Source organism: Canis aureus, chromosome 2, assembly GCF_053574225.1.
Source record: "Canis aureus isolate CA01 chromosome 2, VMU_Caureus_v.1.0, whole genome shotgun sequence".
Classification (NCBI taxonomy): Eukaryota; Metazoa; Chordata; class Mammalia; order Carnivora; family Canidae; genus Canis; species Canis aureus.
In genome coordinates this window covers 56523556-56536884 of record NC_135612.1, presented here as the reverse complement: position 1 = coordinate 56536884, position 13329 = coordinate 56523556, and the positions used below count along the sequence as shown (strand labels likewise).

Below are 13329 nucleotides of genomic sequence, written 5' to 3'. Positions count from 1 at the left end.
CATCACCTGATTCATGGTGTCTTTAGGTCTCCTTGAAATATGTACTGCACAGGCACACACACACACACAGCACTGTAAAAACACTGGAAACCAGTAATATTTAACAGCCTGCCAGATCCTAGAAGCAATTTTTACTAAGCCAAACCAGGATGAATCCAATGAAGAAAGCAGGCACTAGGGAATTTCCACCCCCACCCCATCCTGTGTCCACTGTCTCCCTGCATATCCTTATCATGGAAAATGAGCCTCACAGACTCAGAACGGGCTTGTGGTTTATAAGGCTGAGTGAACCCTGTGGTAAACTAGGGACTTCGGGTGATTCGGATGTGTCGGTGTAGACTCATGGATTGTAACAAACGTACTGCTCTTGTTGGGGCTGTGCATGGCAGGGGAGGGGGTAGGGGGTACAGGGCATCTCGATACCTGCAACTCCATTTTGCTGTGAACCAAAACTGCCCTAAAAAGACTATTTAAAAAACTGCTGGGCAGGAAGAGGAGGGAAGTGTTCACTAGTCAGAGTTTGGGAACCCCATACTCCTGCTTAATAAGATTTACAGATTTGAGGGGCACTGGGGGGCTCAGTGGTTGAGCGTCTGCCTCTGGCTCAGGTCGTGATCCCAGGGTCCTGGGATCGAGTTCCTCATTGGGTTCCCTGCAGGGAGCCTGCTTCTCCCTCTAGCTGTGTCTCTTCCTCTCTCTCCTTGTCTCTCACGAATAAATAAAATCTTTAAAAAAAAAAGATTACAGATTTGATTTTGTATGAACCTACTGCCTAAGGCCCTAAGAACTGCTGTGTGAAGGGAGGCACCTCCTAATACAAAGGCAAGCAGAGCCCCCTTGAACAGCCCTCAGAGAGGGGGAGGGTGAACTTTGTAATCCTAAATTAGCAAGCTTCAAAAAGGCTGTTTAAAAAGAGGGTTGATAATATGTTTCTGAAAGGGTCACCATGTCCAACAGAACACGAGAAGTCTTATATTCTCTCAAGGCTTCAGCTTTTTTCCCCTCTCCACCCAATGCTGTTTTATGTGGATGTGCAGGTTTTACCCTGTGTCATCCGTCCCCAACCTACCCAGGGATATAGCACGTGGTTTGGTAGCTGCTCTCTAGGGCAGCTGGGCCTGTCACCATCACTCCAACATGGCCATCAGCACTTCTTTATTTGTAGTCTGTATGGAACTATCACTGCTCACCAGGACAGGTGGCTGGGAGAGCCTCACCTTCAGCAAGCATTTAAAAATGCTAAGTCTATGCTCTAATCAAATCATGATTAGGAAGTGACATCAGCAGGGATCACTGACGATAATTCCTGGCTGATAGCAGAAGGAAGGAAGGAAGGAAGGAAGGAAGGAAGGAAGGAAAGGAAAGGAAAGGAAAGGAAAGGAAAGGAAAGGAAAGGAAAGGAAAGGAAAGGAAAGAAGGAAAGGAAAGGAAAGGAAAGGAAAGGAAAGGAAAGGAAAGGAAAGGAAAGGAAAGGAAAGGAAAGGAAAGGAAAGGAAAATGGAAGGAAGGAAGGAAGGAAGGAAGGAAGGAAGGAAGGAAGGAAGGAAGGAAGACAGAGGAGGGGGAGGGAAGGGAGGAAGAAAAGAAGGATGGAAGGAAGGGAGGCAGGAAGGGAAAGGGAGGCAAGAAAAGATGCTGAGTCTAGAATAGTAATGGGAACTACATCTTTTTAATTTTTTTAGGATTTTATTTATTCATGAGAGACAGAGAGAGAGAGAGAGAGAGAATGAGGCAGAGACACAGGCAGAGGGAGAAGCAGGATCCCTGTGGGGAGCCCAATGTGGGACTCGATCCCAGGACCCCTGGGATCATGACCTGAGCCGAAGGCGGATGCTCAATCACTGAGCCACCCAGTGCCCCTAATTCTTCTTCCATAGACTAGTATATGTGATCTTGCACAAATTATTTTCCCTCTCTGAACCCGTTTCTTCATATACAAAATAGACTTCAAAGGATGTTTATCCAGAATATTTAACGAATATTTAAAACTCAAGAACAAGAAAAAATAGGTAAAAGATCTAAACAGATACTTGACCAAAGAATAGATAGAGATGGTGTCTTATTTTGCTAAGGCTGCAGTGTCCCAGACATTTACTGTCTCTCAGTCCTGGAGACTGGAACCCCGAGATCAAGGTGTTGACAGAGTTGGCTCCTTCTAGGGCCAGTAGGAAGAATGTGTTCTGTTCCTCTCTTCCAGCTTCTGGAGTTTTGCTGGCAATCTAACATTGCCCGGCTTGTAAATCTCTGCCTTCATCTTCACATGGCACTCTCCCTGTGAGCAAGCATCTTGTCCCATCTCCCCTATTTGTAAGAATGCCAGTCCTACTGGAATTCACAGATATAGGACTCTCCCCAGTGTCACCTACCCCAACGATCTCATCCTAACTTGCTTATCTAAAAATACCCTATTTCCATATAAGGTCATATTCTGGGAGTTAGAAACTATTTGAGGGGAAGACACAATCCAACCCATGAGAAATGGCAAATAAGCATGTGAAAAGGTACTCAATATCATTAGTCATTAGGAAAATTAAAATCAAAACTACAATGAGCTATCACTACACATCTATCAGAATGGCTACAAAAGGTAATACAGGGGATCCCTGGATGGCTCAGTGGTTTCATGCCTGCCTTTGGTCCAGGGCATGGTCCTGGAGACCGGGGATCGAGTCCCACATCGGGCTCCCTGCATGGAGCCTGCTTCTTCCTCTGCCTGTGTCTCTGCCTCTCTCTGTGTGTCTCTCATGAATAAATAAATAAAATATATTTTTAAAAGATAACACACACACAAATCTGACAATCCAGGCATTGTGGAAAATCATTTGACAGTTTATAAAGTTCAACATACACATACACATCACATGGCTAGAGAGAAGCAGGACAAGGGGATTTTAGGGGTTGATGGAAGTGTGTAGGAAATGGCTGGTGAACAACTGTCTGAATTTTTCAAAACTGTTAGAACTGGAAACCGCAGAGTCAATTTTACTGCATGTAAAATTACAAAAACCATCCCCCAGGATGAGAGGAGAACCCAAGAAAGAATGCAGACTGTGACACATGTGTCTAAGGGAACAACAAATGAGTCATGTAACCACACTGAAGAGGGTGCAAGGAAAAGGGATGACCTAAGGAATTTTGGAAGACAGTATTCTTTTCTTTTTCTTTTTCTTTTCTTTTTTTTTTTTTTGGAAGACAGTATTCTGACTGAACACTAGAAAGCTATAGATAAAAAGGATCCCACACGAACACAGTATTCCAGTCAATAAATTGTTTTTCTGTCACCGGGCTATAAACCAAGAAAATGTATTGTAGGTAATGAGAGCTAGGCTTCGTCAGAAAGTGTCAGAGAAAGAAGCTACAAATAAGAAAAAAGTGTCAACTGTAATAATGATCCTGTGGTGCTGGGTTGACATTTGAGATTTCAGCGTGAATTCACAGATGCAGAAATAAATAGATGTGTATGCATAGGTGTGTGTGTGTGTGTGTGTGTGCACGCACCTGTGCATGCATGGGTTAGTATATATGAAATCAACCTAAGAAACCCCATTACCTGTTTCTCGTCCCCCCACCTCTGGTAACCAGTAGTGTCTTCTCTAGAGTTAAGAGTCTGTTTCTAGGCTTGCCTCCCTCTCTCCCTCCCCCCCTTTTTTTTTGTCCTTTGATCATTTGTTTTGTTTCTTAAATTCCACATGAGTGAGGTATTTGTGTTCCTCTGATTGACATTTCACTTAGCATCATACTCTCTGGCTCCATTCATGTTATTGCAAGTGGCAAGACTTCATTCTTGATATAATATTCCATTATATATACACCACATGTTCTTTATCCATTCATCAGTCCATGGACACTTGGGCTGTTTCCATAATTTGGCTATTGTCGGTAATGATGCTGTAAATATTGAGGTTCATGTGCCCCTTTTAAAACAGCATTTCTGTATTCTTTGGGTAAATACCTAGTAGTACATTTGCTGGATCACAGTATAGTTCTAATTTTAACTATCTGAGGAAACTCCATACTGTTTTCCAGAGTGTTTGCACCAGTATGCATTCCCACCAACAGTGCAAGAGGATTCCCCTTTCTCCACATCCTCACCAACATTTGTTTCTGTTGTTGATTTTAGGCATTCTGACAGGTATGACATATCTCACTGTAGTTTTGATATTTCACTTCCCTGATGATGAGTGATGTGGAGCATCTTTTCATGTGTCCGTTGGCCATATGAATGTCTTCTTCAGAGAAATGTCTGTTCATTTCTTCTGATCTTTTTGTAATTGCATTATTCATATTTTGGGTGTTGAGTTCTATAAGTTCGTTATGTATTTTGGGTACCAACCCTTTATCGTATATGTCAAGTGCAAATATCTTCTCCTATTCCATAGATTGTCCTTTAGTTTTGTTGATTATTTCCTTCACTGTGCAGAAGCTTTTTATTTTGCTTAAGTCCCATTAATATATTTTTGCTTTTGTCTTCCTTGCCTCAGGAGACATATATAGAAATAAGTTGCTATGGCCAATGTCAAAGAAGTTATTGCCTGTGTTCTCTTCTAAGATTTTAATTGTTTCAGGTGTCTTATTTAGATCTTTACTCTACTTGGATTTATTTTTGTGTATGGTATAAAGAAAGTGGTCCAGCTTCATTCTTCTGCATGTTGCTATCAAGTTTTTCCAACACCATTTGTTGAAGAGACTGTCTTTTCCCATTGGATATTCTTTCCTGCTTTGTCAATTAGTTGACCATATAGTTATGAGTACATTTCTGGGTTTTCTATTCTGTTTCATTCATCTATGTGTCTATTTTTGTGCCAATACCAATTTCTTAGTTGTGATCACTGTATTATGGTTATGTAAGATGTCAAGGCTAAAGGAATTTAGGTGAAGGGGATACCAGAATTCCCTGCAGTGCTTTTGTAACTCTTAGTCATCTCAGTATAAAAAATTAAAAAAAAATAGTTTGACCTAGTCTGCCTGACTCATTACCTAATGAAGGAAGCCCTCTATCCATCACCTATCAATAAATTTACTTCTAATTTTCGATGTCATTCTACACAACTGACAATATGTTAGATGCTGGTACTGGGAGTAAGCTTCACCTGGCAGAGGCCAGGGTTCAGTAAAGAACTGTGGAATGTTGCCCAAAGCTTGAGAAGGGGAATTAAGGAGCTATGCATGAATACCTGCCCTGTTGGAACCTTCCCTCTCTTTGCACTTGGGAATTAGGGCTTGTTGCAAATTTCACCTATCCTCTGTTTATTTCAAAGAAAAGCCTGGGGATGATCTCTCCTTATATTTTCCTAGAATGACATTTTTCACCTTTTCTCTAGTTGTTGATATGTAAGAAATAGAGTATTTGGGTATTTATTTCATCATGTACATGAGAGGACCCAAGCCTTGCATTAGAGCTCAGACTATAATCTGGATTTTTCAGTATCCTTGTGTAGTTACTGCAGGTCATAAAGTATTTGAGACTACCAAGAAAATAGTAGGGAGTTCCTAGGGAAATTTATCTGAATTGGAAATGACATCCCTCACATTTCCTGTCCCTCCAATCCTTGTAACCCACATAGGCCTTAGTTTGATAGAGAGAGAGAGAGAGAGAGAGAACAAAAGGGAAGAAAAGAAAAGAGAAAGGAAGGAGGGAAAAGAAAGAGAGAGAAGGAAGGAAGGAACAAAGGAAGGAAGGAACGAAGGAAGGAGGAGAAGAAGGGAGGAGGGAAAGAGGAGGGAAGTGAGAAGGAAAGACAAAACTATATTTTTAGACATTTGAGGTGTCCAATTGCTAATCTCCCATGTGGCTCGGCCTCATGAGGTTAAGAGTCTCACAAGTTACTCTACAATGATTGATTTTTCTTCAATGAACGACCTTAGAAACCCCAAGGCTCAAGGCAAATGGCAAGGAATCTCAAATTCAATGACTGTGACTGTAAAGACTCACTGCCAATCTTCAAGCATGAAATGGCTGGAACACAGAGGAAGGGCTTCCTCACCAGCCGCTGCCAAAAAGCCTTTAGGCGCAGACATCTCTCAAGTCCATTCCTAAACTCATAAAGGGCCAAAAATAAAAGGGTATTAGTACCTCCTGCTGTCCTACTACCACCTACTTCTCTGATGTCTCCGGCCATCCACTTGGGACTCAAGCCCTTCTGCCCTTGACATTGTTTGCATTACAGTCCCCAGGGTGCAAACGATTGGGGTAAGGGAGTCAGAGGGAATCTTGTGTGATCTGTCCTGTATCTTGTAACCCACCCTTCCTAGGACAGGCCAGGGCAGCGAGCCCATCAGGTTTGCTCCCGGATTCACAAGCCAAGGTGACGATACTCAAGGCTGCCAGAAATGACACAAATAAGCCACCCACATTTATAAGGATGCCACTGAATAATCAAAGTAAATTTATTTCTGAATTACTTAAGGGTCATGAGAGAAACATTAACTCTTATAGGAACAGTAGTAAAATACAGTACACAGGAATGTCACTTGAATGATAAGACAAAAGTACAATAGCAAGTGAAAAATAGCAACTTTAAATACAAAGACAAAGCAATTTAATCAGAAATTTTGTTAATCAGAAAAAATATATGTCCCATGTCTTTATTACATACTGTACAAAATAAAATATTGCACCTTTAAGTCATATAATAAATATGTACAAAGAGTATTTTACAAATGATCTTTCTTTTAATTTAAAAACCTTCAACAATCAAGTGTGATTGATGATTAGCAACCCATGGGCTGGTGTGTGCCCTTCACATCCCTATCCATCCCGGCCACCAAACCCTCCACATACAGTAGTGCTCATTGCCAGTGTCAGTGAGGCTGAAGTTAGAACACGAGAGCCGGTGCTCAGAATATATGGTAGAGAGACTCAGCAAGCTTGTCCACAGACAAACCCAAAGCCCTCATGTGCTGTTCACTTATTTATGATCAGGGACGAGGTGCAGCACAACCCGCCTTGGGTGACGTGGTGGCCAACTGGCTGTGGGCAGCACAGGTACAGGCAGCAGGGATGCTGAGTAAGGAGGGATGGCCATTTCCTTGGGGTTGTGTGCCATCTAAAGACATAACTGGTAGGATATAAGGGAAAAAAGCCCCAGAACCTAATCAGCTTTAACAATTTCACGCAAGCCCCGGACTACTTCAGCAGAGACAATTCATTCCAAATTGACCCTCCACCCTGACAGTATCACTAACACCAGCACTGGCCCCGGTCTAAACACAACCCGACGCAAGCAATCCAACGCAACCCAACCTGGCCCTCGCCCCAACTGCCAAAGCCAACCAACTCCAGCCCTCCTCTGACAGAACCTCCGTTCTCACCTAAACCAATCCTGACACTTAAAAGGAACCCTAAACTTACTCACCGAATCCTAACTCTGACCCTTAGCCCTAACATAACTTCTAGCCTAACCCAAGTTCACTTTGGATTTACCAACTAATCAGTTCGAATTAAAACTATTGACTATAAACAATCCTTTCCAACCACCTTGTTTCATATTTAGATTACTTTCTTATAATCTTCCTGGGAAATAAAAAAAATCCTTAGGAGTACTATTTTATGCATAAATTAGGTCTAATAAGGCTTTTTGATTTTCTGTTTGTGTGCAAGAGAATCGTGCTTAGAAAAAGTTTCATTCACAGCTCTTAAAAGAAAGCTTTGAACACACTTCAAAATCAGTAGAAAAGGTGAGCCTTCCCTCTCCTTTAATTTCCAAGATGCCTCATTTGGTCACAGATCTCTGGGTTTGTGAAACTGGCAGCGGCACTTACTCTGTGTTTTCTTCCCCGGATTCTATACAAGCAAGGACAAGATGCCACCCCGCCCCACCCCCGCCCGGTCCTTGGGTCAGTCAGTGCTGCAAACTTGTCCAGAGTGACTGCCTCTTATTTGCACGTTAGACGTAAAGACCCACAAAAATGCCACTGGCGCCACTCATGCCACCTTAACAACTACTGGCCAGAGAGCTTCTAAAGTGTGAATGCCTATGAACCTGGTGAGATCCTAAAACCGGAGAGAAGAGGAAGTCAGCAGTTGCTGTGTGTCCCTCACGTCCTCAGGACATCCTGCCCTCTCTGGGTCTACACGTTACAGGAAGCAGCAGCCCGTGACAATGCACTGGGGAGGACACCGGCAGGGCCCCAAGTGCAATGGCACACTTGCTACAGTATTTTTGTTCGTCCCAGAAAACATCATCTCAAAGAGCTGGGATTAAAAACCAGCCGTGGGGAAAATATTAGTATGAAATCCCACCAGTGGTGAGTTGGCATAGACCCCTGAATGCAGAATCTAGAGTTTTTAAAGAAATAACATGTTTCTGAATCAGCTACATGGGGAAAAGAGCTTTTACATTTCTGTTCTATCTTCACAGCAGCATTACGACTCCACCACAGGTTTACCCTTCTTGACATGACCGGCAGCACCTCTGTTTGTAGAGATCCAGCGAACACAAACTGAGATGCTTTACAAACATACAGTAGTGAGTTGTGTCTGAGCAGTCTCCTGCAAAAAAAGGAAAAAAAAAAAGATATCCACTGAACACATAGCTCATTAGAGAAGTAAACACACACACACACACACACACACACACACACACTTTGAGTTAATGACAAGCATATACTGCATGATCAGAGTGAGCTGGAGAAACTGGGCTTGGATTCACAGCCCTGGGAATACAGCCAGTGGCACTGTGACAGTGCCAGGTGGTGACAGCTGGCACCTGGACTTGTGGGGGAGCCCAGCATCATGGAGAGAGCTGTTATATCACTTTGTCTTATACCTGAAACTAATGCAACGTTGTGCATCAGCTAGGCTCAAATACGAAAAACTGAACACAGCCCCACCCCACTAGGCTTGGGTGAGAGCCATGGCCCCACATGACAGCCAGCATACCCGGAGCTTCCGTCTCAGCCAGGCCAAGTGGCTTCACCTGCTCTCCAGGCCTCACGGCCCCTCTGGCCTCAGTTCTTAGAACAGGGGAGCATGGGCCCCTGGGAGAGCTGATAAAAATGATGGACCTGTGTCCTATCAAAATATATTTATGATTAAATTTCATAAAATAACAGTTATATATATAATATAAAAATATATGCATATATGAACATCTATGTCAAATTGTTAAGAATCCTCATCCTAGCAGATGAGACAGTAAAGGAGTGCTTGATGAGCCCCTACGAGCCAAGGCCGCTGACACCCAACTGATCTCCTGTTATCTAAAGAACGCTGAGCACCCAGAGCAAAGCTGCAGACCTCCTCAGGCCCCAGGGTGCCACGTGCATCCTGAGTGGCCCATCAGCCAGAACCTACAAGGTGGGTGCCCCCGGGGGTCTGGCTGGGACAAGGCTGCCGGGTAGGTGGTGGCAGCTGGGAGGAACACCTACTATCACAGGAAGGCCCAAGGCAGTGCCGCCAGGAAGCCGGCCTCTTCTCCTGCACACAGTGTCTCTCGGCCACCGGCCTGCAGCTCCTGGCGCGCACACACTCCACCTTCCGAGACTGGAAGCCCCGGCCGCAGGCAGCGGTGCAGGGTCTCCATGGGCCGGTGCGCCAGCACGTGTCACAAGCCCTGGAAGAGCAGTTCCTCCTCAAGCTGGGTCTGGACGAGGAAACAAAACAGAAAACAAGGGAAAAAACAAAAAGTGGAACATGGAAGAAGTGGGATGTCACTTCCTGCTGGGATCAGGCCGTTTACCAAGTACCATATTTTCAATGCACTAAAGGTTTCCTAATTAGGAACCTATTGGTCTGGTGCATGCTTTGCATGGTGCATGGCTGGTAAAGCAAAGTGCATGATGCATGGCTGGTGGTGCTATTGTGACTACGATGGGCGTGCAAACCACCACTTCTCACACACAGTCAAGACTCAGGCCTCCAGAGATGCGCCCTCCTGATAAGCTGGAGCAGCTCAATTTAAGCAAGGAAGACAGGAGTGGCTCACAATCCGTCACTTAAAGTCTGCTAACAACCTTTCAGTTTTGTTGATCTAAGCCCTTGGGCTAAATTCCGTAGGAGTGTAAGTATGCGTGTGAGCCAAGCTCATCTGCTAGGAGACAGTACTCTGATATGGACAGTTAGGCCACACCATGACTCATAGTCCATTAACAGAGACCATTTGGGGACAGGGACCTAGCTCCAGTTCCTCGCCCTCGCGAACAGAACAGAAAGTTGGTGCCCTCTGATTTTGGAAGATGCTTATTCACCCCAGAAGGGAGAGTCCGCTTAGCGGAGCCACTCTGGGGTCCTGGGAGATATCTCCGCACTACCTGAGAATGTCTCCAACCCCACAGGTGGTGGGAAGAGAGCCCTGGCATGACTGAGCTGGCTTAGGAACTGTTTTCCTTCCAGGAATTTGGATGTTGCTAGAACAAGATCTGTAAACCTGAAGGCTGGGGCAGTGCTAGTCATATTTTGCCACACAGGCCAGAGAAATAGAAAAAAACAGTAATATTCAGAAAAAAAAAAAGAAAGAAGAAAGCAAAACACAGAGAGCTGCAGAGACAAGAGGAGAAAAAAAAAAAAACAGTGACTTCTCATTTCTTTGTCCAAGTCCTTGCATCCTCCCTTTGGATTCTTGAGGCATTTTTGTGTTCCTGTAAAAGGCTCCTTAGCAGTGCACGTGATCTGTAAGGAGTGCAGAAACCCCACTGGAAATGTAGCAGGATGGGGCAAACCTGATGGCTCCTTCAGGGAAGAGTATTACAGAGTTGGAAGCACTACTATGACTAGCCAGTAGAGGGAGACCCCATCCTCCATCAGAAGGTTTACTTGAACAACAGGGTCACACACCAAACTGCAAGATTTTACACGGAAGAGGAGCGTGTCCTGTTAATTCCAGGGCTTTATTTTCCCCACTGGGTATGAATCAGAGGGGCCAGAAGTTTAGTTGCTTTGGACAACCGGGCAGAGACCCAGTACTTCTCAGCCATCCACTGCTCCCCCCATGTAAGAGATCTGCTTTTTTTACTCAAAATTTTTGAAAAAATATTCACAGAATATACAATAAAAAAAGTATTTTAAAAGGATATCAAATTGTTGTGCACAAGTGTTGGTTGGTCCTTTCTTAATAAGAAATCGCCCACCTTTTGTGCATAAATCATACTGAGCTGACTTGTGTTGTTTCCAGCCCAAAGAATCTTCTGCTCCAATGGAAGGCAGGGCCAGTGGGAAGTCAGAAGGAGCTCCAGAGCTTATACACAAGGAGAGGACACAGGAGCTAGAGACCAACATGGAGGCTGAAGCTCAGGAGGCTAGTCATTAAAGACCCAGCGGAAGAAAGAGGTTGGTCCAGCAAGAACATCCCATATTCTCCCAGCCAGGGATAGGACTAGGGATGGGGATGCCCAAGCTAGGGGGACATGGTCTGGGCACCAGCAGTACATACATCTATGCATGGGAGCTCGTGTGCTGTCCTATATCACACATCACACACCCCCTCCTCTTCGGTTATGCCCACACCCCCAGAGGCCCCCCAGGTCCAAAAGAAGAAGCTGTGAGCAGCCTGCTTGCCTTTGATCCTCCACCCCTGGCCACTGATACCATCACTCCAACAGCAGGGCCCGACTCCAGGACTCAAGGTCCCCAACCTGCCCACTGCTCCCTCCCCTAGGGTGCTAAAGGGACAGGGACACCCCCTCTTCCTTCTCCAGCCCATGGTCAGCTCGCCCAGGCAGCAGAACAGGCCTGTAGAGAAAACACAGCAGAGACCACAAGAGGGACGCACAGCAGCTCCCTCACTGAGTCCTTCACCCACAAACCTCCAGGTATTTGGAGGAGACTCCCAGCACAAAAACAAAGCACCAGCATGTAAAAGCAGAAGAGCCAAGCCTGGATGAAGCAGGGGTGATGCAGAAAAATGAAAGCCAACCTGATCCTTCTCCTCACTCAGCCCCGGAAAGTTTTCTTCTATTATTTCTTTTAAATACTTTCACACACACAAAACCACACTTTCACATTTTCAGTTCATCTCCACATCTTTTTCTTTTTTTTTTCTTAAGATTTATTGATTTGAGAATGAGAAAGAAAGAAGAATGAGTGGGGGAAGCGGCAGAGGGGAGAGAGAGAAGCGGACTCCCTGCTGAGCAGGGAACCCGATGGGGTATCGGATCCCAGGACTCCAGGATCACCACCTGAGATAAAGGCAGACGCCTAACTGACTGAGCTGCCCAGGTGCCCCTACATCTCTTTTTCTTTCTTTTTTTTTTCTTTTCTTTTTCTTCTTTTTCTTTTCTTTTCTACATCTCTTTTTCTAAAGCCACATTTGGCCATTTATTGAGCCTTCTTACAGACCCTTCCATGCCTTCTACCTTCTCCAGTATATTTCTGCTTCTTGTTTTTGCTGCCATTGGTTGGAAAGAGTGTGGCACATCCAGTGTGTATCCTGAAAGGAGAACATTGTGGCTGGAGCACCAAGAGTGAGGGGGTGTGAGGTTTGGGATGAGGCTGTAAGGCGAGGGAAGAGGGGCACATGGGTGGCTCAGTCGATTAAGCCTCAAGTACACTTGATTTTGGCTCAGGTTGTGATCTTGGGGTCCTGGGATTGGGCTCTGAGTTGGGCTTTGTGCTCAGCAGGGAGTGTACTCAAGATTTTCTCTCTCTCTCTCTCTTTCTCTGCCCCTCCCCCATGTTCTCTCTCTCTCTCTCTAAAAATAAATAAATATTTATCATTTATGAATAATAAATAGAAGTTAATAATAAATAAATGGAAGCTGGGAGGGCTGTGTTTTTTGTTGTTGCAGCCTGTGCTTTTGGTGTCATATCTAAAAATACCATTTCCATTTTCTTTTAAAAAATAAGTAAAGGGAGGGAAGAGTTGACCATGTGGTGTTTTCTAGACCACATCACAGACTTTGGTCCCCCTTCTTCTTAAGATCAAGTGAGATCTCTAAAGTTATTTCAGTCTGTTGGGGAGGTGTGGTGGTGGTGATGATGCTATCAGATTTGATTTTGGAAAGGGCTGCTCAGGCTGCAGTGTGAGGAGTAGGCTAGTAAGGAGCAACAGGTGGAGGGGGACCAGCAGGATGGCCTGGCTATGGGTACCCACGGTAGAGATGGAAAAAAAGAGTGAATGGGTTTGAGAAAAAGATATAAGGAATCAAAAGGTACATAAAAAGTAATCAGAGGGTGGTTCAGTCTATTGGGCATCTGATTCTTTATCTGGGCTCAGGTCATGACCTTGAGATCATGAGACTGAGCCCCACACTGGGCTCCACACTAAGCGAGGAGCCTGCTTTAGATTCTCTCTCTCCCTCTGCCTCTGCCCTTTCCCCCTTCTCGCGAGCATGTGCATGTGTTCTCTGTCTCTCTCAAAAAAGTAATCAGAAAAGCACAAATTACAAAGGATG

The 13329-nt window shown here is 44.6% G+C and overlaps 1 protein-coding gene and 1 non-coding gene across 3 annotated transcripts in view; one reads left to right on the top strand and one right to left on the bottom strand.

Annotated features, from left to right (window-relative positions):
* The first annotated feature begins 1248 nt into the window (after positions 1-1248).
* On the top strand, positions 1249-1316 carry LOC144304030 (small nucleolar RNA SNORD49). The gene has a single exon (XR_013371021.1). It is a non-coding gene; the product is annotated as a small nucleolar RNA SNORD49 (small nucleolar RNA).
* Positions 1317-6363: 5047 nt separating this feature from the next.
* The window catches only part of ADAMTSL3 (ADAMTS like 3), a 338072-nt gene continuing 331106 nt past the window's right edge, over positions 6364-13329 (bottom strand). For both annotated transcript variants that reach the window (XM_077874049.1, XM_077874055.1), the window contains 2 exons: positions 9370-9584; positions 6364-8491 (listed from right to left, as the gene is read on the bottom strand). In XM_077874049.1, the coding sequence (XP_077730175.1) occupies positions 8385-8491; positions 9370-9584 (322 nt within the window). In that variant the 3' untranslated portion in view covers positions 6364-8384. The remainder of the gene's footprint in view (positions 8492-9369; positions 9585-13329) is intronic.